The 25,230-nt window shown below is 36.3% G+C and overlaps 2 protein-coding genes across 4 annotated transcripts; both read left to right on the forward strand.

Annotated features, from left to right (window-relative positions):
* The first annotated feature begins 2,834 nt into the window (after positions 1–2,834).
* LOC114473106 (histone H3.3-like) lies at positions 2,835–7,291 on the forward strand. The gene is made up of 6 exons (XM_028462506.1): positions 2,835–2,895; positions 2,975–3,076; positions 4,033–4,176; positions 5,183–5,304; positions 5,432–5,506; positions 6,971–7,291. Exons 3-6 carry the CDS (start codon positions 4,053–4,055, stop codon positions 7,097–7,099), a joined length of 450 nt encoding a protein of 149 aa, XP_028318307.1. The 5' UTR covers positions 2,835–2,895; positions 2,975–3,076; positions 4,033–4,052; the 3' UTR covers positions 7,100–7,291.
* A 1,594-nt stretch (positions 7,292–8,885) lies between these two features.
* LOC114473104 (m7GpppN-mRNA hydrolase-like) lies at positions 8,886–25,110 on the forward strand. 3 transcript variants are annotated; one of them, XM_028462502.1, is made up of 11 exons: positions 8,886–9,020; positions 10,397–10,548; positions 11,196–11,323; positions 13,142–13,240; positions 13,803–13,955; positions 14,202–14,314; positions 16,021–16,122; positions 16,203–16,293; positions 21,834–21,911; positions 22,084–22,135; positions 24,824–25,110. In XM_028462502.1, the coding sequence occupies exons 1-11, from the start codon at positions 8,968–8,970 to the stop codon at positions 24,934–24,936; spliced, it is 1,134 nt and encodes a 377-aa protein (XP_028318303.1). In that variant the 5' UTR covers positions 8,886–8,967; the 3' UTR covers positions 24,937–25,110. The 3 variants fall into 3 exon arrangements, with proteins under 3 accessions (XP_028318303.1, XP_028318304.1, XP_028318305.1); XM_028462503.1 differs by having other exon boundaries at positions 24,833–25,110; XM_028462504.1 differs by lacking the exon at positions 13,142–13,240.
* The last annotated feature ends 120 nt before the right edge of the window (positions 25,111–25,230 follow it).

Here is a 25,230-nt window from a genome sequence, read left to right on the forward strand (position 1 = left end):
GTATGAAAAGATGTGAGAAATACCAGGATGTATACTATATGGGGACATATTTTAAGTATGCACACTAGTCATACTCAATCGTCCCATGATGCATTGGGAGCGGAATGTAAAATCGACCCGGGACAGGCTTCAAAAAGTTAAACATCCTCTTTTCAAAATAAAAGCATTTCTTTTGTAAATGGGGCTCTTGTTTTGAAGTTAGAAAGTTTTGTCAGTCGCACAATGGAGGGTCTCTGAAAATCTCTGAAATGTGTTTTATGGATGAAATGAGCACATGTTGATATTCTACTTGGTCACTTTCTCACTTCAAATGTTTTCAGAACTTTCAAAGTAAAGGTGGAGAATCAACAGAGATATTTAGCTTCAGTGTGAACAAGGTTTTTGTCGTAGGTTCCAAATGCATCTTGGGAAACTTGGAAGTATACTTCAGTGGGAACGCTCATCATCGTAATCATATTTGAATAATATCTCCATGTGTATTGATTTCTTACATCAAATGTTTGAATTTTGTAACTGTTGGTTCTGAACATTTATCTATTTTACATGTAACCTCAGAAGTGTTTTGGATTTCATAAGATCAGTGGTTCTCAACCCCTAAAATAAAGGTTCCAGAGAGCGGGGACCCCCACTGTAGCTGAAGGTGGTTGAACACAGACATGAACATTGAAGAACAGTCATGTGGAGACAGACCATCTATAAGGCGGAATAAAGGAGAGATTTTTGGGGTCCATCCATAAAGTCAGTAAAATGATGGTCCATTGTTCTATGAATCTGTGATAACCACATTTATTTATTTATCTGAATAATATCCACTGTTATCCAGAAATGTTTATTATTATAGTCATTTTAAAGATGGAAATCCTTGTTTTAATCAGAAATAACATTTTGAAGATTTTAAAAACCACAGAAATTGGTTAAAAATTGCAATTCAGAGTGGCCAAAAACAGACGGAAAAAGTGGTAAAAAGGGTTTAAAGTGTCAATATTGGAACAATAAGTGTAAACAAATTTTGAATGTGGTTACATTGGCAAAAATAGGCATGAAACCTGGTGAAAAGAGGTTAAAAGTGACAATAATGGGTCAACATATGCAACATTAGGTGGAAAAAGTGGTGGGAAGGTAAGAGCTGAAAATGTCTAAAAACGTGTAAAAAAAGGCATTGAAATTTTAATGAGAAACGGAAGTAATGTAGCGAAAATGTGGCATGAAAATAGGTTAAAATTTGGCAATTTTGGTGTAGTAGCAGACGGGAAAGGGTAAAAATAAAAATAAATTGGCTTGAATTGTTAAAAAATAGTTGTAGTTTCTGGAAGGCATCCGGCGACCCCCTCCCAGTGTATATCATGACCCCGAATGGGGTCCTGACCCCAAGGTTGTGAACCCCTGCATTACAGAATTGGATTTTTGGTTCAGATTCTGGTTTTTCAGGTCATGAGTTTTGTCAGATTAGTTTGTTTGAAAATGAATTCTAAATATAAAGATGTATGGTGAAACACAATTCTAAATTTGGCACAAAATTAATGAATAAATGTAGACATTTCAAAACAAAGCCATGTTTCCACAATTTAAATGAGTTAAAACATATTTTAAAACAATGTAAAATCTATCCGATCTGAGTTTGATCCTTATTGTTACATTTATACTTTGTTTTTATTCAGTCTGTGATATTTGTTAAAGCTGTTATTTGTTAACGGTCCGCCCAGAGCCGCGACAACTCCGTTTTCTACAATGGTTCGTTTTGGGGTTTTTTTTTTGGTAGTTTTTTTTTTTTACAGCAATGGCGGCTCATGGAGCCTCACAATAGTTCCCGGAAGTGATTAGTTTACTATTGTAGCCAATGGAGCTGGAGCGGATTGGACGTTTTTTTTCTTCCATTTTTGTATTTTCAGTTTTTATTACTATTATTATATTTTTTTTCATTGTCATTGTGAGATACACTGCTGTTGTTTTCATGTTAAAAAAAAAGAAGAAAAAATCGAAATTCTTTTTAGAAAATTAAAAGATCATGAGCAGAAACACAGCGTTTACTTCACACAGTTTTATACCCACATAGCCTACATATCTTCTTCTTTTTAAAATCAAACAATAGCCATTTCAATTGTGTTATTTGTGGAAAAAGAGCAAATGAAGTGTTTGAATATGATCGCCTCACAGATTTTATTATTATTGTTGTTTTTTTTTTTTTTTTTTTTTGACTAACCATTTCTTTCTCCTCTCTGGTTCGGTTGGGAAGCCAAACATTTTAATGAATTTATTTTGGTACATAAGTGCATAGTAAACGATCTACAGTCTATTTTTTATATATGTATGAACCTAATAAATATGTTTTCAATGTGTCCTGTCTGGGTGTGGTGTTTTTTAATGACCCCCTTTTTTTTTCTTCTTTTTTTTAAAGAAAATTAAAGAAAACTCAAAGCAATGCATCCTTTATACAATACATATTAACACATTTTTTAACCAAATTAATGTCAAAAAAGCATGTAAGGTAGCTGTTTACACTAATGATTAATACGAATTACGTTAGGAAAACAATATTTATGGAACTACATAAACATATATTGTATATACACATACATATGATGGTGTACTCTATAAATATTGTCAATCAATGCAGTTATTGATGACAAATAACCGAAAATCCCAGTTATGTCACTAAGAATGGCCCGTCACTAACTTCCGGGAACAAATTAGTCTTACATGAATCACGTGACGATGAAGGATTTTGGACTTCCGTTGTCGCAACGCTTTATGTCTGTACAGCTCTCGGTCCGCCCTCTGCTCTGCTGCGCGCTGATTGGTCTGACCTCTCCTCTGCTAAGCGTTGATTGGCTGCCAGCTGTGGTGACGTATTTTGAATGTTTTCTGCAGCGTTTCGGACTGAATCGCCATCTGCAGGTAAGAAAGTCTGATTTCTCCTCCAAAAATCCAAATTATATGCTACAGAAACACAATTAAACGCATGCTGTGATTCCAGGGACACTTTTAAGGCGGTGTCGGTGACGTCAACATAACGGGATCGTGTTGAACGTGAGCAGACGGAGTTAAAACAGACGCTAATTTAAAGACCCTTTTAAAGGTGAGTTTTTCTTTTCATCATTTCTGCTCTATGTCCCTAAAGCAGGTGATAATAGTTTTATACATGTAAAGAGTTGTTATGCACACACGGGGATAAAAATCACACATAGCGAGCTCTGATAACAACAAACAAACATTCTGTCTCGTGATCAAACGAGATCTAACAACGTGATCTAATGCTGCGTTCATGGCCACTCTGAACTCTTAGATTTCCGACTTCTTACTTGGAAAAACGGACTTTGAACGCCACCTGAAGTCAGAGCTCCTACTTACGACACCGTATTAGGGCCACATTAAAATAAACAATCTGGATTCTCTCAGATTAAAGTCGTAATATTTCAAGAGGAAAGTTGTATTTTGTGAGAATAAAGTCGTAATATTTCGAGAATAAAGTCTTAATGTTTTTAAGATTAAAAACTAATGAAAATAATAAAATTATGACAATATTCTCAAAATATTACGATTTTGATCTAATAAAATTACGACTTCATTCTTTAAATATTACGACTTTAATCTAATAAAATTACAACTTTACAATACTACAAATTAATGTTATGCTCAGATTTCTTTTTATTTTAATGTGACCCTGATACAATAATATTATATCATAGCTGCTATCAGAGACATGTTGATGATATTTTCACGCTGAACTGTTAAAATTGTGAAGATCAAAGAAAATGAACAAGTGTTTGTAAACTTTGTGAAATATTTCCCTCCAACCAATGTTAATCTGCTGAAATCCTTACAGTGATACACTTCATTTTTGATCCTGTGAATGGAAACTTTAAATACTTCGTCCCCTGAGCATTAAACAAAGGTTCTTTTTTTGTATTATTTTGTTTAGTTTTTGTGTTTTTCTTAAGCCATTTTAGTGATTTTTCTTGATATTTTGTGTATTATTGTTTGTGCGTGCGTGCGTGTGTGTGTGTGTGTGTGTGCGTGTCTCTTCTCCATCAGTGTGAGAGTTCAACGCCTTCATGGTTCGTCCCAACGACTCCGCGAGCCGCAGAAAGCGCCCAAATCCTCAGCGTAGGGTGCGACATTCTTCAGCCATAGAAGGACCAGCGAGTGCAAGCACCTCCAGACTCAGTGGAGCATCAAGTAAGACTCAAACCAAAGCGCAGCTCCTCAAACTGTGGGTCGGGGACATTTCCATTTTTTAATTGTCAATCGAATTGAGCCTCTGGCATTTCTTGGGCGGTTCAATTCAATAGAAAATGTTGCATTTTAAAAAGGGGTTTATCCATCTATTTCAGGGTTTTAAACTTTGGGGTTGTGACCCCATGTGGGGTCGCCTGAAATGTCTAGTAATAATAAAATGTAAAAAAGATTAAAATTGGATTTTTAGGGGTCCCCCCCGAGTACATTTTTAAAATGGGAAACATGTTTTTTCACATTATTCACTCTTTAATATATATATATGTTTAACAATGAATTTATTTTTAACAATTTTTAAATTAAAATGATTATTTTTTAAATGTATTTTGTACAATATACAAAAAACACATAATATCACAGAAATAATAGATATACAGTGCAGGAAGAGGCAGAAAGCTCAAAGTCTTAGCTTAAATAAGAATATTTTTTTAATGAAAATACCACACACAATCTCAAACGACTGTATTCTATACTTTCACTTTCTCAAATATAAATTTAGTTAAAATAAAATGCAGTATAAAAATATCTGAGCTGACACCTATTGTTACATTGTGCACTGATGCTGGCTACTCTGTATTTGTAAAACATTATAACAAATATGATCAAAAAACTAGTTTTAGGAGAAAAAATAGTGTATGGGGTCACCAGAAATTTATGTTAAAAAAATTAGTTCACATCAAAAAAAAGGTTGGGATCTGTTTATTTACACTTTTATTTTTTTGTTTTAATTACATATATATAAAAAATTGCAACTTGAATCACAGTCATTATTCTGGGCAGGCAAATATTTGAATTTCTGGCAGCTTTTATTTAGAAAGGGCTTTTATTTGTTTCCATATTTATTGAAACATTAAAAAAAAAAACAATCACATTACATACAAGAAAACCCAACATCTTGTGCTTTTATTTTGAATGCATCTCAAATCCGGGGTGTGTTTTTATTTTAAAGGGAACCTTCCAAAGTCTCCAAAGAAGCGAAGGTTCAGACCAGGAACTAAAGCTTTGATGGAAATCAGAAAGTTCCAGAAATCCACGGCTCTGCTGATCAGGAAAACTCCGTTCCACCGGGTGGTGAGTTCAAATCCTGCTCCGTCACATGATGATGATGGGCGTCACCTTTGAAACATGCTCCTCTCTCTCGCTCTCTCTCTCTCTCTCTCTCTCTCTCTCTCTCTCCCTCTCTGTGCTTGTGTGTCAGGTTCGTGAGGTGTGTATGTCGTACTCCAAAGAGTCGTACCGATGGCAGCTCCACGCTCTCATGGCTCTGCAGGAGGTGAGCACAAAGCACAATATTGTTGCAGGGGTCCTCAGGTGAAGACGGGAACATCCGAGCAGATCGCCTGTATTAAATAGACGGTGTGGCTGACGTATGTGTTTCTGGGTTATGCAGATTAAAAAGAGTTAAAACAACTCACGAACACCAGGAAGTCACTTTGGTTTCCAAGTATGAAACAATTATTATTATGACGGTACCAATTAAAAAAGTATCACATCACACCGTAGGGGATAAAAGTTACACCGTAGGGGATCAAAGTCACACCGTAGTGGATCAAAGTCACACCGTAGGGGATAAAAGTTACACCGTAGGGGATCAAAGTCACACCGTAGTGGATCAAAGTTACACCGTAGGGGATAAAAGTTACACCGTAGTGGATCAAAGTCACACCGTAGTGGATCAAAGTCACACCGTAGTGGATCAAAGTCACACCGTAGTGGATCAAAGTCACACCGTAGTGGATCAAAGTCACACCGTAGGGGATCAAAATCACACCGTAGGGGATCAAAATCACACCGTAGGGGATCAAAGTCACACCGTTGGGGATCAAAGTTACACCGTTGGGGATCAAAGTCACACCGTTGGGGATCAAAGTCACACCGTAGTGGATCAAAATCACACCGTAGGGGATCAAAGTTACACCGTAGGGGATCAAAGTTACACTGTTGGGGATCAATGTTACACTGTGGGCTAATTTTCGTTTTGAAGGAATCTGAAATGGCCACTGCACACTAGACTGTTTTTAAAAAAACTAGTGCAGTGTCCGTAGGAAGTATGTCTTGCTATAGAAAAGTGGGAGGTTCAGTAGCTTTTTCATGGATAGTTTACATGGGAGCTTTAATTCAGAATAAAAGTTAAATCCTATTTAAACTGACCTTGTAAACACTTAATTCCTAATGCAAATTTAATTCTGAATTAAACACACACATGCGGACGTCGCCCCGGCCCCGGGCTGCCACTGCGCCCTCGCCCGGGACAGGCTGTCCCCGGTTGGACACTGTCCACCCTCTGCCCCGCTGCCCACAGAATTTGGGGCACCCACAGGCTGCCTCTAACCCAACCAACTGTGCCGAGTGATCAAAGCCAGCAAAGGCTCTCTCCACAGTGATGATGTCATCAGTTCTAAAATTTGATCAAATTGTCCACTCTCGGTGGATAATTTTATTAAATAATTAATTAATGGTATCATTGCAGTCCAAACAAATCTGACGCTGCACACCTTTGAACCAAGCAGCGGCCATGTTGAAAGTCTCAGCTCTGTCTGTCCCTGAACCGCAGAGATATTTGAACCACACTCACACAGACAGACAGACAGAGATTTCTTGCTTTTGTAAATCAAGAATTTGTTGAAAGAAGAGTAATTTATATAAAAATCTTTGATAGATTATTGATTATATTGTGTTGGTTGGATTAAATCAAAATCTGAGCATCAATAATTAAAGTTTGTTTTTGTCCTCTCAGGCTGCAGAAGCTTTTCTGGTTCGACTGTTCTCTGACGCTAACCTGTGCGCCATCCATGCTAAGAGAGTGACGCTGTTCCCACGAGACGTCCAACTCGCCCGACGCATCCGAGGAGTCGACATCCTGTGAGACTCAGACCAGTGAAAGCATTCTGACCACTGGTTTATAATGTGTTGTGTGCTGGGACATCAACGACTAAACCCATTTTAATGGTGGACAAGTATTTCATCAACGTTTTAATACGTGTTGTTTTAGTGACAAAGGTGAATTTGTATATTTTAAAGTTACTTTTATGTGAAATAAACCTTGTTTTTATATCAAGTTGAAGAGGTTCTTCATTGTCTTTAGTCCGTTTTCTCACGTGTTTCTGTATTTTTTTAGTCCTGATTCCTGAACTCTGACTAATTGTTTTATTTTTTAATCTTTCGTCATCAAAAAGCTTCTACGAACAGTAAAACTGACTTAAATAGATCAGTTCTGGGTTTAATTCTTAGTTTAAAAACAATTTTAGTCTCTTTTACTTTTATTATTACAAATCTTTTAAGTCTAGTTTTAGTAGAATGAAACTCCTACTTATATTTGACTATTATTCAGTTTATATTCATGTGTTTTATTTTAATCATTATCATTTAATAAAATAATAATTTATGTTTATACAATTTATTCGATTTCATATTTAAACATTATTTGAATTTATATATAATATAAAATAATTCATGTGAAACGAGGCCCAACCAAGTATTGAGTGCAAAGAAATGAATATACTTTTCAGAAGCCTGACATTTCTGTTTAAAATCACATGCTTTTTCTCCATTGATTTATGTAATATTCTAGTTTTCTGTAATTATCATTAAGCCTTAATTATCAAAATATCAATAAATAAAGGCTTGAAATATTTGGCTGTGTCACTAGTTACTGTATATTGTAAACTTTCTGAAATGAGTGACAAAAAAATTGAACTTCTAATATTTTGAGATGTACCTGTAAGTAAACAGGACAACTATCACTTTAAAGGGTTTTGTGAGATTTAGCAATATGCAAAACTTGTAGTGTGTTAGTAAATACAAAACAATGACGTAAAGATAATTAAATGATAAAATTCGATTTTTTTTAAACGATCATATATTAATGTATGATGGTTTATTTGTGTCTATTATTTTTATTAACCCAAAAGTTTATTGCAGACTGAAGTTTATTATTTTTTAATATTATGGATAGGACATTTTTTATCAATCCCCCCAAAAAATGGTTTTAATAATTAAAAAATGTTTTCATTCAAAACTGTCACTTCAATAAGAAAAAATAATCTTTCTCAATTAAGAAAAACAAAAAACTTTTTCAATCAAGGAAAAAGTATTTAATTGCATTTATTTTTTATGGGTGGCAATTTTTTGTTTACAGCCAAACAATTTTTTCTTCGATTCCCAAGTTGTTGTTTTAATTGAAAATTAGATTTATTATTTATTTATTTTATTTAGTTTGTTTTGATTAAAGAAACTTTTTGGGTTGAATCATAAAAATACAACTCTATCCTAATACTAATATGGCAAACCTTTATCCAATTCAAATTAAAACTCAAAACACGTCTCTACCAATCTGCATATTCTCTGTAATTCAATGTTTCATCTTACCATTACTTCTCCTACATTGTTCTTTTTTCTTTTTATTATTCTGTTTTATAATGTATTGCACTGTTTTTATTATTCTGTTGTTATTGTTAAATATCCTTGGGTGGCCTGAAAGGCGCTTTTAAATAAAATAAATTATTATGAATATTAATATTAATGTTGCTAAATTTCACCAAATCGTTCTTCAATGTGATGGATTTAATGACTGTTTAGTGTCCGTGAACGCAGCACGGACCGTGTCTGTCCCCAGTGTTGGTGACGCAGCAGCTGAATGTTTGTCCCAGTGTCCGTGAACGCAGCATGGACTGTGTTGCTAACAATGGCGGCTCCGAGGCTCCGTTGCTGAGAGTTTGATGTTTGTCAGACATAATGGACACGAAAAGAGCGGAAATACCGAGCAGCGTACTGGACGACCTGTGCAGGTACCGAAACTTACCGAACATTAGCGAATAATAGCGAACAGAATGACAGGACAGGTCGGTTATTATCCCACTCTACTGTGTAACACAGAGAGAGAGAGAGAACATGCAAACTCTCCTGTTGTTTGTTGAAGTGGAACTAACAAGTCAACATTAAGGCTTTTCTTTTATTCTACTGCAAAAGACTGAGAGGGAGACTTTTAATCATGTTATTTTTTTATTTAATGTTTTTACTGCTGATTTTAATGTTCTTATTGATGATTTTAATGTTGTTATTGCATATTTTAATGTTTTATTGATGATTTAAATGCTCTTATTGCATATTTTAATGTTTTATTGATGATTTATATATTCTTATTGCATATTTAGATGTTTTATTGATGATTTTAATGTTCTTATTGATGATTTTAATGTTCTTATTGCATATTTGAATGTTTTATTGATGATTCTTATGTTTTTATTGATGATTTTAATGGTCTTATTTAAGATTTTAATGTTCTTATTGCATATTTTGATGTTTTATTGATGATTTAAATCTTCTTATTGCATATTTTATTGATGATTTTAATGTTTTTATTGATGATTTTAATGGTCTTATTTAAGATTTTAATGTTCTTATTGCATATTTTGATGTTTTATTGATGATTTAAATCTTCTTATTGCATATTTTAATGTTTTATTGATGATTTTAATGTTTTTATTGATGATTTTAATGTGTTATTGATATTAATGTTTTTACTGCTGATGTTAATGTTTTTATCGATTTTTAAGCCGTTGAATGTCTTCTTTTGCACTTTTTGATCATGTAATTCACATTAAATTGTCCTGTGTATGAAATGTTCTATACCAGGGGTGTCAAACTCATTTTAGTTCAGGGGCCCAAATGTGGAGCAGTTTGTTTGATCTCAAGTGGGCCACAGATTTTATGCAAGAAAACGAGTAATTTCAACATTATTGAGCACTGGTTTGCACTTGTACATATACATAAAATACAAAATATGTAAGAAAGCAACAATATCCAAGCAATAACTGACAGGTATCAGTCTCAACAGGGTCTGAACTTTGCAATTCCTAGATTTTGTGACCGATTTCTATTTAAGTAAGGCAAATATGATGTCATAATTTGAGGAACATTTAAGAATTTTGAATTTTTTCTACTCGTTTAAGTTAAAAAAATGACTTCAATCATGAGACATAGGCACTGGGTAAACTGTGAGCCTTTGCAAATATTGTTGAGTTTCATTCACACAGTGATTCATGTTTCTCAATTTTAATTTCTTCTGCCGGCCGAATTGGGTTCTCCTAAGAACCGGATTTGGCCCCCGGGCCATGAGTTTGACACATATGCACTATACAAATAAATTTCCCTTGCCTTGCAGCCGCTTCATCCTCCACATTCCCAGCGAGGAGCGCGACAACGCCATCCGCGTGTGTTTCCAGATCGAGCTGGCTCACTGGTTCTACCTGGACTTTTGTCTGCCCAGCCTCCCTGGAGCCCCTCACTGTGGGATCAGAGACTTCGCCAGAGCTGATATCCTGTGTGTGTGTGTGTGTGTGTGTGTGTGTGTGTGTGTGTCATCACCCTCTCGCACAACCTGGAAAAAAACAGTCTTAATGAAACTGACTCGAGAATACGACAGCGTATCAGAGCCAGATTAAAATAAAGTAAAATATCTGGGCACTATAAGATTAAAGACATAATATTTAAGAATAAAAGTAATTTATGAGAATAAAGTCATAATATTTTGAGATTCAATTTGTATTTTTATTAGAATAAAGTTTTATTTTAATAACAGTAATTATATGAGATTAAAGTCATAATATTTTAAGATTTGCTTTTGTTCCGACCCAAGAACCAGACTGATTTGGTGCAAAGAGCCTCTTTTATTGTGAAGGAGGAAGTGACAGGAAGTGGTCGACTTCAGGGCTATCAGTTGTGTTCACCTCAACTGGGAATTCTGAACGCTATACCATTACGAGTTTTTTAGGGATATGGCTTTAATCTCATAATGTACAACTTTAATCTCATAATATTATTGCTTTAATCTGGTTGTGCTCAGATTTCTTTTTATTTTAATGTGGCCCTAATACGCTGTTGTACGAGAGCTCTTTACCTGTTGGTGTATCACTTCATCTGGTCATCGTTCCAAGTGTGTAGAAGCCTTAACAGCTGTAAACTCTTCCATCACTGCCCGTTCCTGCTGCCTCATGGAGAAGATGTGCAGAAAGTCCTGGAGCAGTGGAAGGAATATAAGATGGGAGTTCCCACGTATGGAGCCATTATTCTGGACGAATCCATGGAGAACGTGAGTGAGAACGTTCCACACTTTGGAGAAATTACAACAAAGTTTAAAAGAATTGAGTTTCTCAGAACCTTCGGACTATTGGTGTTATTAGTTCAACTGGTGATCATTATAACTGATGACACTTCAGGCTTTAATGCTGTCACTCTTGGTAATAAAGAAAGTCAAGTGTATAGTATGATGTGAAATCATCACATATCAATCACCAGATAACATGATCACCAGATCACATGTAACTCACAGTTGTAGTCATCAAGCAGACACGGGAAACTGGCAGTCTGGGGGTTACATGCGTGCCCCAGAAGGACAGGAAAAATACACAAAACGACTCCAAAAACAAAAGATCACAAGAAATGTGCACAAAAAAATAACAGACAAAAATACACAAAATGACTCCAAAAAGCCTAAATGATTTACAGAAAAATGCAGAAAATCAGAAAAGACACAATGACGTTGTGACACACAAACAACAAGAAATAAACACTTAGGGCCTGTACTATGAAGCTGGATATCCTCTTATCTCACTAAAGGTCACATATCATACTATTTTTCACTCATCTCTATTTGTTCTAAGAATTCTAAAAACATAATATTTGAGGTTTATTTTCCCAAACTCGCCTGTTTTCCAAAGTTTTAGCCTCTGAAAAGTCACTTTCTGATCAACTCTACACAAACAGGCTGATTTTACTTCTACTTATGCATATTCATGAGTGGGCGTGTCTATAGACGGGACACTGACCAGAGGACGGCCCGCCCTACTCCCACCCACTCCGTAGCTGAGCTCATGCTGCAGAGCGTGGGGGCGGGGCGTTTGCCGGTACATACATAGACTGTAGAAATTACATACATAGCACTGCACGAAGGACGCTGACATGCTCACCTTCGTGGGCGTGTCTGTTTACATGTAAATCACGGCAGAGAGCTTCCTGGAGGCGTGGCTTCTCCAGCTCATTGCCGTGTCAAATTCATCATCAAAGTGGGAACGTGTCATCAAATTGTAGCGAGGTGTTTGCGCTCACCCTGTTGTAAGAAAGGAGCAAATCACCCTCTAATTAACGATTGATGGAATCAATGAAAAACACTTTAATCATGTGTATGAATAATAGACCTTTATGATGTTTAAAGCACAGAAAAGTTAATTTAGCGTAACATGGGCCCTTAACTTCCAGGATTTATTCCATGTGTCCTGTACTACGACGCTGGTTAACTTCTTACTGGGGTAAATCACCATGGTAGGATAAGTATGTATGTATGTATATATATATATATATATATATATATATATATATATATATATATATATATATATATGCCTGTGCTGTAATAGATTGAAACTAATCAGTGTCCTTTTGTTCTCCCATGATTTTATATTGTATAATCTCACTAATTTAAGCATTAACAGTCATCAGTTCTCTGCCTGCTTTTCTTTTTGCTTTTTCTGCATCAACATTGTTGGTTTTGGTCTGAATCATAGATTTTAATTCTTCACATTTTTAATGAATTATTCCTCATGGTGACGTAAATAGCTCTGCACGGTTTCTCCATGTTTTGGTCTGACGTAGCAAGCTCCACCCCTTTTGTATGAGCGTGCACGTAGCCATGCTGACATCACCTGTCTTAAGTGAACGTATTTCTATCCTGCTTCGTAGTACAGCTGCTCTGTGACAGAGAATGTTTGGTGAGTGAAGCTAATGGAGAGATATCAGGATATACTTATCCAGCTTCATAGTACAGGCCCAGAATGATGGAAAAATACACAAAATGTCTCCAGTCCCGTGTTGCTTGTCCCTGTCCCAGAGGTACTGTGTTGTGGTTCTGCAGGTGCTGCTGGTTCAGGGTTACCTGGCCAAGTCCGGTTGGGGATTCCCTAAGGGAAAAGTGAACGAGGACGAAGCTCCGTACGACTGTGCGGTGCGGGAGGTGAGCCCCACGCTTCATAAGGAGTAGGGGTGTACGTAGCCATAAATCTGACCATACGATTCGCGATTTTCATGTCACTATACGACATTAGGGCTGCACAATTAATCATATTTTAATCGTGATCACGATTTTGGTTGCCAACATTAAATTAACCTGATCGGCAATATTTACATTTATAGTATGAGCTCTGCACTCTGTAATAGTATATTTATTCTGTTAGCCTTTGGTACATTTTAAATTATTGGAGTATTTGTTTTTTAATTATTATTATGATTTCATTTTAAAGCTTAATTTTGCACTGTAAATTGTACACATATTGTTTGTTTAAAAGTAGTCCAATAAAAGTACAGATTTTTTCACCTAATATGATAAATATTTGTGATTATAACCGTGATTACAATATTGATCAAAATAATCGTGATTATCATCGTGCAGCACTTTACGATGTATCCGATACTAAACAGTACGATGTACATTGCGATATCAGTTTTTTTCCTACACCCCTCATAAGGAGTCTGTTTGCTGACTCTGCAACATTTGCAACGTGTGCTGGTGTTGGCAGGTGATGGAGGAAACGGGCTTCGACATCAAGAACCGAATCTGTAAAAACTTATACATTGAGCAGAAGATCACGGACCAGGTGGTGCGGCTCTACATCATCACAGGAGTGTCCAGAGACACCAAGTTCTACCCCAAAACTAGGAAGGAAATCAGGGTAGAGAACCATCCACACAGCGTTTGTGTGTTTTGTTTTTTTACAGTAGTTTTGTGTCCTGTTCTTGAATCATTTTGTTCTCGTTTTGTGCGTCTTTTAACGTTGCTGACTCAAAATAATCTTTTCAAACGCTGCCCTGCACATTTTAGTTTCATAGCTTTTTTCCTGTTGTGTTGTCATTCAGACGATGTGTGTGTGTGTGAATGCTAGTGTGTTAAACGCTCTGTTGTGTATGTGTGTGTGTAGAACATCGAATGGTTTCCCATTGAGAAACTTCCCAACCACAGAAACGACATGACTCCCAAATCCAAACTGGGATTGGCTCCAAACCGCTTCTTCATGGCCATTCCCTTCATCAGGTGAGCCACGCTGCGTCCACAGCCAGGGTTGGGCTCAATTATAATTGTAATCACGTAATTAATAATAAATAACAATTATAATTCTCATTGTATTTGAAAAAAATCTGTTGGCATGGAAATTATATAAAAATTGTCAATTGCAATTTAATTAAGCACTAACCTGGGGAACCATGTTACAGTTCTATGGTTTACACATATGTAGTTAATAATTATTAAGATGTTTTTTTCCTACTGTCAGTTTTTCTACAGGATCATTTTAACATTTAAATAAAAAAATGCTAACACTTTACTTAGTTTTATACATAAGGCTGACATTACACTGTCATTAGCATGAATAAGGTGTCATGAAGGTTGTCATTAAGTGTTGTTTGGTAAATTATGACACCTTTGGAGCTATGTTGGCTTTTTTATGTTTAGTGGAGGAATCTAGTGGGGTTAGGGTAACAAACGACACTTAAAGCACCAGTATCATGCTATTTTTCACACATCTTCATTTGTTTCCCAACAACATAGTATTTGAGGTTTATTTTCCCAAACTCACCTGTTTTCTGGAGTTTTAGCTTCTGAAAAGTCATTTTCAGAGCCTCCTAAAAACAGGTCATTTTTTGAGCCTTCATGCATATGCACGAGTGGGCGTTAAGACACAGCAGCAGTAAATCATTGTCAGTCTTCCTTCTCCTTACTCGTCTGACCACATGATTAGTCCATTTAAGACTATAGTCCATTGTTTTGTCCGACCACTGCATCGCATTGGGTCACAAACACGTCAGATCATCCCATAAAAGCGATACAAGGTGGTATAACGGCTACTAAAAGTGAAACTGATTGTGAGCACTCTTCGGTGAAGATAATAACTGTGATGTTAACGGTTATAGCAACCTGCCTTTACTATGTTTGTTTGACCTGTGAGGTAGTTTGAGGGGGAGGAGTTCACATTTTTATATAGGGTAGGAGGAGCTAGGATTGTCAGGAGGAGGAGTTTCCATGATGTGACGTCACAACGCGAGAAAAATTAAACTTTCCCATTTAGAGCTGGCTTTTTACAAAATGTGGAATAACAAGAGAGGGATGAAACAGAACTTTTTACACTTTGTCCCTCTGAATGAGGCTAAAGGATGTTTATCACTGTAGCAAAACATCATAAAATGATTTTTTTCTAATACTGCCCCTTTAATCACAATGTATGGTCAGCCTTTATGTATACAACTTCAATAAAGTGTCACCATAAAATTAAATTAAGGGGTTTACTGATAGAAAAATGGCTCAGACGCCCACACCAAAAATATTACTTTCATTGATTAGGAAGCCTAATAAGGTAACCAAGAGATAAGAAACTAATTGGATTATAGATCATGTTTTATAGTGCAATTTACAGCTGATTTAAGACATGGGTCAAAACTGACCCGTTATCATTAGAGATGCTAACAGAAAGCTAACACAAGAGGTAGGTTAAGTTATATGGGGTTATTTATTAAAGGCTCAGTAATGTGATTAATTTTAATTGAAAACATAATTGTAATTGACTTTCAGGGCTAAATGATAATTGTAATTTTAACTGTAAAAATGCTGGTCAACATAATCATAATTGACTTGTATATGAACATGGATAATTGTAATTGAAAAATGTAATTGACCCCAACCCTACTGATTGTATCTGACCTGAGGGTCACATGACTGACTGTTCCATGTGTATTCTCCATGCACAGACCTCTGCGTGAGCGCATCAGCAGACTGAGAGGAGAGTCTCCAGACTCTGAGGATGACTCAGCGAACACCAACACTCCGTCCCGGACGTCTGATGTCGTTTGGTGGGAAACACGGAGGCTTTGATTGGCTGAGTTATTTTGTCTCTCAGCTGTTCTAACGCTTTGCTTTCCTCCCTCTGCAGGTCCAGGTCCCGCCCCCTCACCAGTGCAGAAGTGTTGCTGGGAGACAGCTGGAAACACAATAAGCAGAAGAACCAGCAGGAGCTGCTGCAGGTCAGAGTCAGTTTTCAGTGTAGACATAGGAAACTGGCGGTCCAGGGCCCACATGTGGCCCTTAATCTAATTTTGTGCAGCCCCCAAAGTAAAACCACAAAATGACCCCAAAAACACTTAAAACAACAACAAAAATACAATAAAAATACACAAACAACAAAAATAGACATTGTAACTCCAAAAACACAAAAATTTGCAGAAAAATACTCAAAAATATGTCTATACGAATGTCAACAGCCAAAACAATAAAGGCAATAATTCACAAAAATACACAAATTAGGAAAAATAGACATTGTATCTCCAAAAACACAAAAATCTGCAGGAAAAATACACAAAAGGACAAGAAAAATCATGACACAAAACATACACAAGTGATGTTCTAAAACTAACTGCAGCATGCCTTCTGAATACATATGAGAGCGACATAAATCTATTCCAATCGTATCAAACTCAAGGCCCGAGGGCAAAATCCGGCCCTTAAGAGCATCAAATTCGGCCCGTTATAGAAAGAAAAAATGATTAGGAAAAAAACATGAAATTCCGTTTTAGATATCTCAGCCTGTTCAAATATAAACATTAAATTAAAATCCACAATAGTGGCAGAGCTCAGTTTTCCACTTCATATATCAGATGATGGCAGTCATTTTTAATTTCAAATTGTTGAAAGAACTCACTTTTTCCCAAAATCAGGCAAATCTTTCTCAAAATATTCCATGAAATTTCCCTAAATTCCCAAAATCAGGGGAATTTAAGTGAAGATCCTGCAGCGACTAATATACCCACATACTTTCATATATAATTTACATGTGGAAGTACAAACCAGGGCACATTAACGTATGAATTTGCTCTTTTTCCACCTAAAACTTGTGGCCCACTTAAAGGGGACATATCATGCTAAATCCACTTTTTTAGCCCTTAAATGCATTTTGTTGTATATTTAGCGTGCTTAGAAGTACAGGAAAAATCAATTTAGTCTCTTCAGGTGCTCCGTAGATATCTTTATATTCTGTTTTGCTCATATTTTTCAATCTGTTTCGATTTTTCTATTCTCTATTACGTTTTTTGAACTATTACATCACAGTATTTACAGCGGAACTGCCAAATTAGTACATCAACTCCAGGTCCAACACTTCGAGCAATCCACCATTTTTATTTCTCACTTTTATTTTGTAGTCCAAGCTCAAGGATGCCGAAGTTACGAGAGGATAAGTCAAAATGTTTGGTTGTTGGATGTAGTAACCCACACGCTTCATTACACCGTCTCCCAGCATCAGAACCTTTTCAAAGTGTCTGGTTGAGTTTTATTTTTATAGAAATGTACCACATCTGTGGGTAAGGTCATTTTTGTGTGCGCGAAGCACTTCAATGATGACTGCTTCATCAACCTCCACCAGTATAAAGAAGGATTTACAGAAAGACTTTGTCTGATTGAGGGTTCAATTCCTTCTATCTTTGGAGACGACGAACAGAGCACTTCGGTAAACTGTAAATAACGCTAAAAAGTGTGATGATAAGACGTCCCTGTCATTGTTTTGTTAGCATTAGCAGTTGCACCGTCTTCATATGTTAGCGCTGTGTGCTCGTTTTAGATCCTTGATGATATGGCCTACGTGATTTAATTTAAGTCTAAAGTTTTCATTAGTCATTTCATTTTGCCGTTTTTGTCTTTGAAAAGACTGTATTAAAATGCATTTCGTGACATTAGCTTGGCGCTAGCGTTAGCTCGGTGCTAGCGTTAGCTCGGTGCTTGCGTTAGCTCACTTGTTAGGGTTCTGCAGGTTCATCATCTTCATTTTCAACTCGCTCCGCTGGGTCAGACTCTGGCTTGAACATGTCAGGCTGGATGGACAAGTCTTCTGTTGTTGACATTTTGTAAATAACGTGTGAATAAAAAGTTTATGCGCCGCTACATAGCCGTATCTCTTCTATCAAACTACAAAAATGGCCGAGCAGGGTGGAGTTGAACTGAGTGTCACCTGAAGAGGGGGCGGGGTATGGAGTGTCTCATTTGTATTTAAAGAGACAGCACCAAAACGAGTTGCTCTCAGAAGCACATCAGAAAAGGGGTGGAGCTTTAATAATGAGGAATTCAGACCCAAGCAGTGCAGTTCTGCTTTATATAGACCACAACTGTATGATTTATATGTAAAAAGGAAGGATTTAAAACCATGATATGTCCCCTTTAAACTCAAACTGGGTTGTATTTGGCCCCTGAACTAAAATGAGTTTGACAGCCCTGATCTATTCTGATCTATATCTTACTGTATTTTTTTAATGTGTTTTTTAATATGCATGCCTTTTATTGTTCCTCACAGAGGATAAACAATGTTCTCTGGTCTCGGTTGCAGCTCAGTTACTTTTTTAATTTATTTATTTTTATTCAGGCAACACAAAGACTACTGTATATGATGTTGCTGTATCTGCTGTGACATAGATTCATTGTATATTGTATAATATTATACAAATAATACAATACAATTTAAATATATATATATACAGGTGCTGGTCATAAAATGAGAATATCATGAAAAATTTGATTTATTTCAGTAATTCCATTCATAAAGTGAAACTTCTATATTATATACATTCATTTCACACAGACTGACATATTTCAAGTGTTTATTTATTTTAATGTTAATGATTATAACTGATTACTAATGAGAATCCCAAATTGAGTATCTCAGAAAATTAGAATATTGTGGAGAGGTTCAATATTGAAAACACCTGGTGCTCTACTCTCATCACTCAAAACACCTCCAAAGGCCTTTAAATGTTCTCCAGTCTAGTTCTGTAGGTCTACACAATCATGGGGAAAACTGCTGACATGACAGTTTTCCAAAAGACGACCATTGACACCTTGAACAAGGAGGACAAGACACAAAAGGTCATGGCTAAAGAGGCTGGCTGTTCACAGAGCTCTGTGTCCAAACACATTATTAGAGAGGTGAAGGGAAGGAAAAGATGTGGTAGAAAAAAATTAACAACCAATTGGAATAACCACGCCCCCTGGAGAGGATTGTGAAACTAAACCCATTCAAAATGTGGAGGAGATTCATGGAGTGGACTGTAGCTGGAGTCAGAGCTTCAAGAACCACCACGTACAGACGTATGTAAGACATGGTTTCAGCTGTCACATTCCTTGTGTCAAACCACTCTTGAACTAGAGACAGCGTCAGAAGCGTCTCATCTGGGCTAAAGACAAAAAGGACTGGACTGCTGCTGAGTGGTCCAAAGTGATGTTCTCTGATCAAAGTACATTTAGCATGTCCTTTGGAGATCAAGGACCCAGTGTCTGGAGGAAGAGAGGAAAGGAACAGAATCCACGTTGCTTAAGGTGGAGTGTAAAGTTTCCACAATCAGTGATGGTTTGGGGTGCCATGTCATGTGCTGGTGTTGGTCCACTGTGTTTCCTTAGGTCCAAGGTCAACGCAGCCGTCTACCAGGAAGTTTTAGAGCACTTCATGCTTCCTGCTGATGACCAACTTTATGGAGATGCAGATTTCATTTTCCAACAGGACTTAGCGCCTGCACACAGTGCCAAAGCTACCAGTACCTGGTTTAAGGACCATGGTATCCCTGTTTTTGATTGGTCAGCAAACTGGCCTGACCTTAACCCCATAGAACATCTATGAGGTATTGTGAAGAGGAAGATGTGAGACACCAGACCCAACAATGCAGAAGAGCTGAAGGCCACTATCAGAGCAACCTGGGCTCTCATAACACCTGAGCAGTGCCACAGACTGATCCACTCCATGCCACGCCCATTGCTGCAGTAATTCAGGCAAAAAGAGCCTCGACTAAGTATTGATTGTTTTCATCTTCATACTTTTCAGATGGCCAACATTTCTAGAAATCTTTTTTTTGTATCGGTTTCAAGTAATATTCTAATTTTCTGAGATACTGAATTTGGGATTTTCATTAGTTGTCAGTTATAATCATCAACATTAAAATCATAAACACTTGAAATATATCAGTCTGTGTGAAATGAATGAATATGAATATATGAATGAAAAGACTCGACAAATTTATAGAAGACAATAATATACTACATGAAGGACAATATGGGTTTAGAAAAGGACGTTCAACAGCAATGGCTATAATTGATACCACGGAGAATATAAGAGAAGCATTAGAAAAAAAACTATTTGTATTCGGAATTTTTCTGGACCTAAAAAAAAGCCTTTGACACAATTAATCATGATATTCTAGAAGAAAAACTTCAAAATTACGGAATAAAGCACAACGCCTTAAAATGGATTAAAAGCTATATGACAAATAGGTGACAATATGTTGACTTTGAAGAACACACATCAATATGCCAAACCATACAATGTGGTGTGCCACAGGGTTCAATTTTAGGATCAAAACTGTTCATTTTATACATAAACAACATTTTCAAAGTCTCAAATTGCCTCAAGCTAACGTTGTTTGCAGACGATACAACCATCCTATGCTCAGGTAAAGACATTAAAACTTTAATAGAGTCAACAAATGAAGAACTATCAAAAATTCAGACATGGTTAGATGTAAATAAACTAGCCCTAAACGTCAGCAAAACAAAATTCTTCAATTTTGGAAAGAGAAAAATAAAAGGAGATATAAGCCTGAAAATGAACATGGAAATAATAGAACAAGTAAAAGAATATAGGGTACTAGGAGTGTGGATGGACGACAAGCTGACCTAGAAAAAACATGTACAAATAGTTAAAAACAAAGTTGCCAAAAGCAGTTACATCCTATGGAAGCTTCAACAAATTCTACAAACCAAATCACTTAAAACAATCTATTCTTCACTCATAGCCTCGCACTTAAATTACTGCTCCGAAATATGGGGTAATAACTACAAAACGTATCTTGAACCACTATTTAAACAACAAAAAAAAGCTATAAGAATTTTACATAAAGCACCACACAACGCGCACACAAACGAATTATTTGAGAAGGCAAAATACCTAAAACTGCAAGAAATAATACACTACAACACACAAATACACGCATTTAGGGCTTCATTTAAAAAACTACCACATCAAATACAAAAATGGTTCACATACAATCAAAATTCCTACGACTTCAGACATAATAATGTGTTTAGACCAGACAGGGTCAAATCGAACGTTGGGAAACATAGTACTGTGTATAGAGCCATGAACCTCTGGAATAGCCTTGACGCAGAGACACAACAATCCGTAAATCTGACAAGATTTAAGGAGAAAACACGGAGGATATTCCTACACGTATACAGGTCCTAAGTCAACTCTTCATCGAACAATACAAAAAAAAAAAAAAAACGATGATGTGATTTTGCTCTGAATGTCAAAGTGAATTTCTGTGGTTGCAACCATGTCGGAAATGAACTGAATAAATAAAAATAAATAAATATTATATATAAGTTTCACTTTTTAAATGGAATTACTGAAATAAATCAACTTTTTCATGATATTCTAATTATATGACCAGCACCTGTATATAAACAAGCCAAAATAAGCAAGATAAAGAAAAACAAAGGAAAATGTTCTGATTCTTGTTTTTATTTATTGTAGAAATCAAGTTTGAAAGGCAGTGGTAAGAAAAACCAGGATCCAGGTTCTGATAGGAACCAGAACCCCAGGAACCAACAGGTACGTACGAAACCAGTGGGAAGTCCACTGGAAAACAACTTTAGTTAAAGGGAAAGCTTGATATTATTATTAAGTACTTGTGATTCTGATATTATTAAAATTTTTGAAAGTTACTTCAGTATAAATGATGGTAAATAGTTCTTTTAGTTGTTAATGATGCTGTTTGTTACAGAAAGAAGACAGGAAGCTCCACCCACGAAGACTACAGGACGCCTTCGACAGAGGTTAGACACACACACACACACACACACACACACACACACACACTGCAGTTACACCGCTGCATGTCAACGTGCCTTCCAGGGTTGGGGTCAAATATAATTGATAATTAATTACAATTATGGCGTAATTGTAATTTTTTAAAAATCTGTTGCTGCTGTTGTCGTAATGAAATTGTAATTGACTTTGTAGTTGATTGTCATGAAAATTCTATAAAAAACTATCAATTATAAGTTGTCAATATAAAGTTTAAAAAAAAAAAGCAAAAAAACTAACAATTTCAATTTAATGCAAAACTGGGGAACCGTGTTACAGTCCTATGTACAGCTCTACACATATGTAGTTAATACATATTAAAATATGTTCCATATCAAGCTTTCCCACATTTGACCATTTATTAAATAAATAAATGAAATCTAGGGGTATAGTATCACAAAAAAGGCTCAGACACACACCAAAAACATTAAAACTTATATTTTCATTGATTAGGAAGCCTAACAAGGTAATCAATAGATAAGAAATAAATTAGATGATAGATAGTTGTTTTTAGTGTGTTTTACATCTGATTCAGGACCTGTTAGCATTAGAGATGCTAACAGAAAGCTAACACAAGAGGAAGGTTAACTTTTATTAGGTTATTTATTTCAGGCTCAGTAATTGTGATTAATTGTAATTGAACTTAAGTCATTGAAAGCGTAATTGTAATTGACTTTTTGAGGATAAAAAAGTCATTGCAATTTCTTTTTAAATGGGAAAAATGCTGGTTACTGTAATCGTAGTCTTTGGAAAACAATTTTGACATGTTACAAATATATTTTAACATGTAGTTATTACAGTTTGACTACGTATATACATATATCAGTCATTTCTTTTTCTTTTTTGTCAACCTAACTTAACGAGGATTACTGACCGACTTTCTACAGAGACGAACGTCTGTGGATCAGGGAAATGTCAGGATCGATGCAACAGACCAATTTGTTTACCGTTCATTCTTTGGTTATTCCATTTTAAAACCAAAACAAAACAACAAATCAACGGTTGGGTTATTTTGTTTTACTGACATAAAGGTACAGTTTAATGCTATTTTTCACTCATCTCCTTTTGTTATAAGAACCTCAACAACCGTATTTCAGGTTTATTTTCCCAAACCCGCCTGTTTTCCAAAGTTTTAGCCTCTGAAAAGTCAGTTTAATAGCACTTCTAAAAACAGGCTGTTCATGCATATGCATGAGTGGGCGTGTCTATAGACGCAGACTCCACACAGCTGATTACCATAGCAATTTTCTTTTGCTATCCACACATTCTTATTGTTTTCAGCCAAAAAATGCACATTACAGTAAAACACATGGATATTTAAGCGACTATTGTGATTGTGAGTCCGACCAAAGCTGCTTCAGGGTGTGTTTATCAGCAGCAGCAGCAGCAGCAGCAGCAGCAGCAGCAGAGTCTTTCAGCTGTTTCAAACACTCACCAGAGCTGCTACGTTGCTTTCTCCTCCTCCTTTCCACTACTGATCACAGGTGTCGTCCATTAAAAATGGTAGTCCACTGTCTTGTCCAATTGCTGCGTCACATTGGGTCACAAACAGGTTGACTCATGTCAAAGGAGAAACAAGGCGATATATATATATATATATATGTGTTTGTTTTAGCTGTGAGGTAGTCTGAGAGGGAGGAGCTCACATTCTTATAGGATGCTACGCTATGTGATGTCACCTGACAAGAAAAATTCAACTGTCCCGTTTTGAGCTGACTTTTTACAAAATGTGGAATAACAAGGGAGGGATGAAACATAAGTTTTTCAACTTTGTCCGGTCCTGGACCAGGTCTCCACACACATTAGAACTGTTTAGGATTTATTTAAGCAGATTTCTGTGGATGTTTTAGCTTGTAAATAGTGTAATAGTATCCAAATAAACTGGTGACTGACTATCGACTGTGAGACTGGTGTGAGGAACAATAGATGTTAGAACTTCTTTTTTTTTCTTTGTCAGCACATGCTGTCAAAGATCAACACTACAAGAAGTGCAATCTTTTTAAGACAGCAATGCATGTTTTGTTAATGCAATTAAATAAATGCATTTATTTTATTGCATTATTGTGACTATCACCAGCTCTCCCTAAGGAAGGGTAAGAAACACTTCCATTTGACACTTTTGCAAAAACAATTGCACAGCTTTTTTCTGAGGGCAGTAAAAATATTTATTTTGCACGTTATAATACCGCTAGCCACTAATGGCAGCCGTCAACACACGCTGAAGTTGATCACAAGAAACGAGGAGCACCAGTAGATTCATTACACCACCTCTGGTTCCTTTAATCACATATCATGTGCATGCTTTTCATAACATCCTTTTTCTTTTTGATTTATTTATGTATTAATAACATTTGAAATCACCAGTTGGTCAGTAATGTGACTTATGTGTTGCTCCTTTTTTTGTCGGAGTAAAAGTCCGCCCCCGTGTGTGGGTCCACTCTGTGGTGAGATTAAAACATGAAGCTCTCGTCCATAGTTTCCCTATAAATATCCAAGTAGTTTTCAAACGGAATAACCAAAGAATGAAGGGTACACAGATTATAGATCCAGTTTCAATAAATTACAATCAAAGATGCTGTGGCTATGTCTAGGAGGGCTTTAAGCTGCTTTTTCCAGAGCAACCATGATTGTTGTGAAAGAAGCTTCTTTTTTCACAGACGCTGCAGACGCTGCAGACGGTCAGCACAGCAACGACCTCCCGCTCTCCTCCAACACCTTCATGAACTTTAAATTCGACAGAGAGGCCATCATGAAGTGTTTCGACTACTGACGCTCACGCACACAGACTGGATCCTTCGTCCTTGAGGATTCAAACACACGTTGCTTTTTTAACATTCCCGTGCCTCGTAAATATCCAGGATCACATCCCCTCTCTGTTGATTTTAAAGTGTTTGTTTATTTCATTTTTTGTAATAAATAATAAATAAATGTTTTAAACCTGCAACTGGGTTGTTTATAATGTTGGAATAAGATTGATACACACACGCGCACACACACACACACACAAACCTGAAACAATAGCACCACAGCTTCATTCCAAACATGCTGGTTATTAAAAATAAAA

This window comes from Gouania willdenowi, chromosome 12, assembly GCF_900634775.1.
Source record: "Gouania willdenowi chromosome 12, fGouWil2.1, whole genome shotgun sequence".
Taxonomy (NCBI): Eukaryota; Metazoa; Chordata; class Actinopteri; order Blenniiformes; family Gobiesocidae; genus Gouania; species Gouania willdenowi.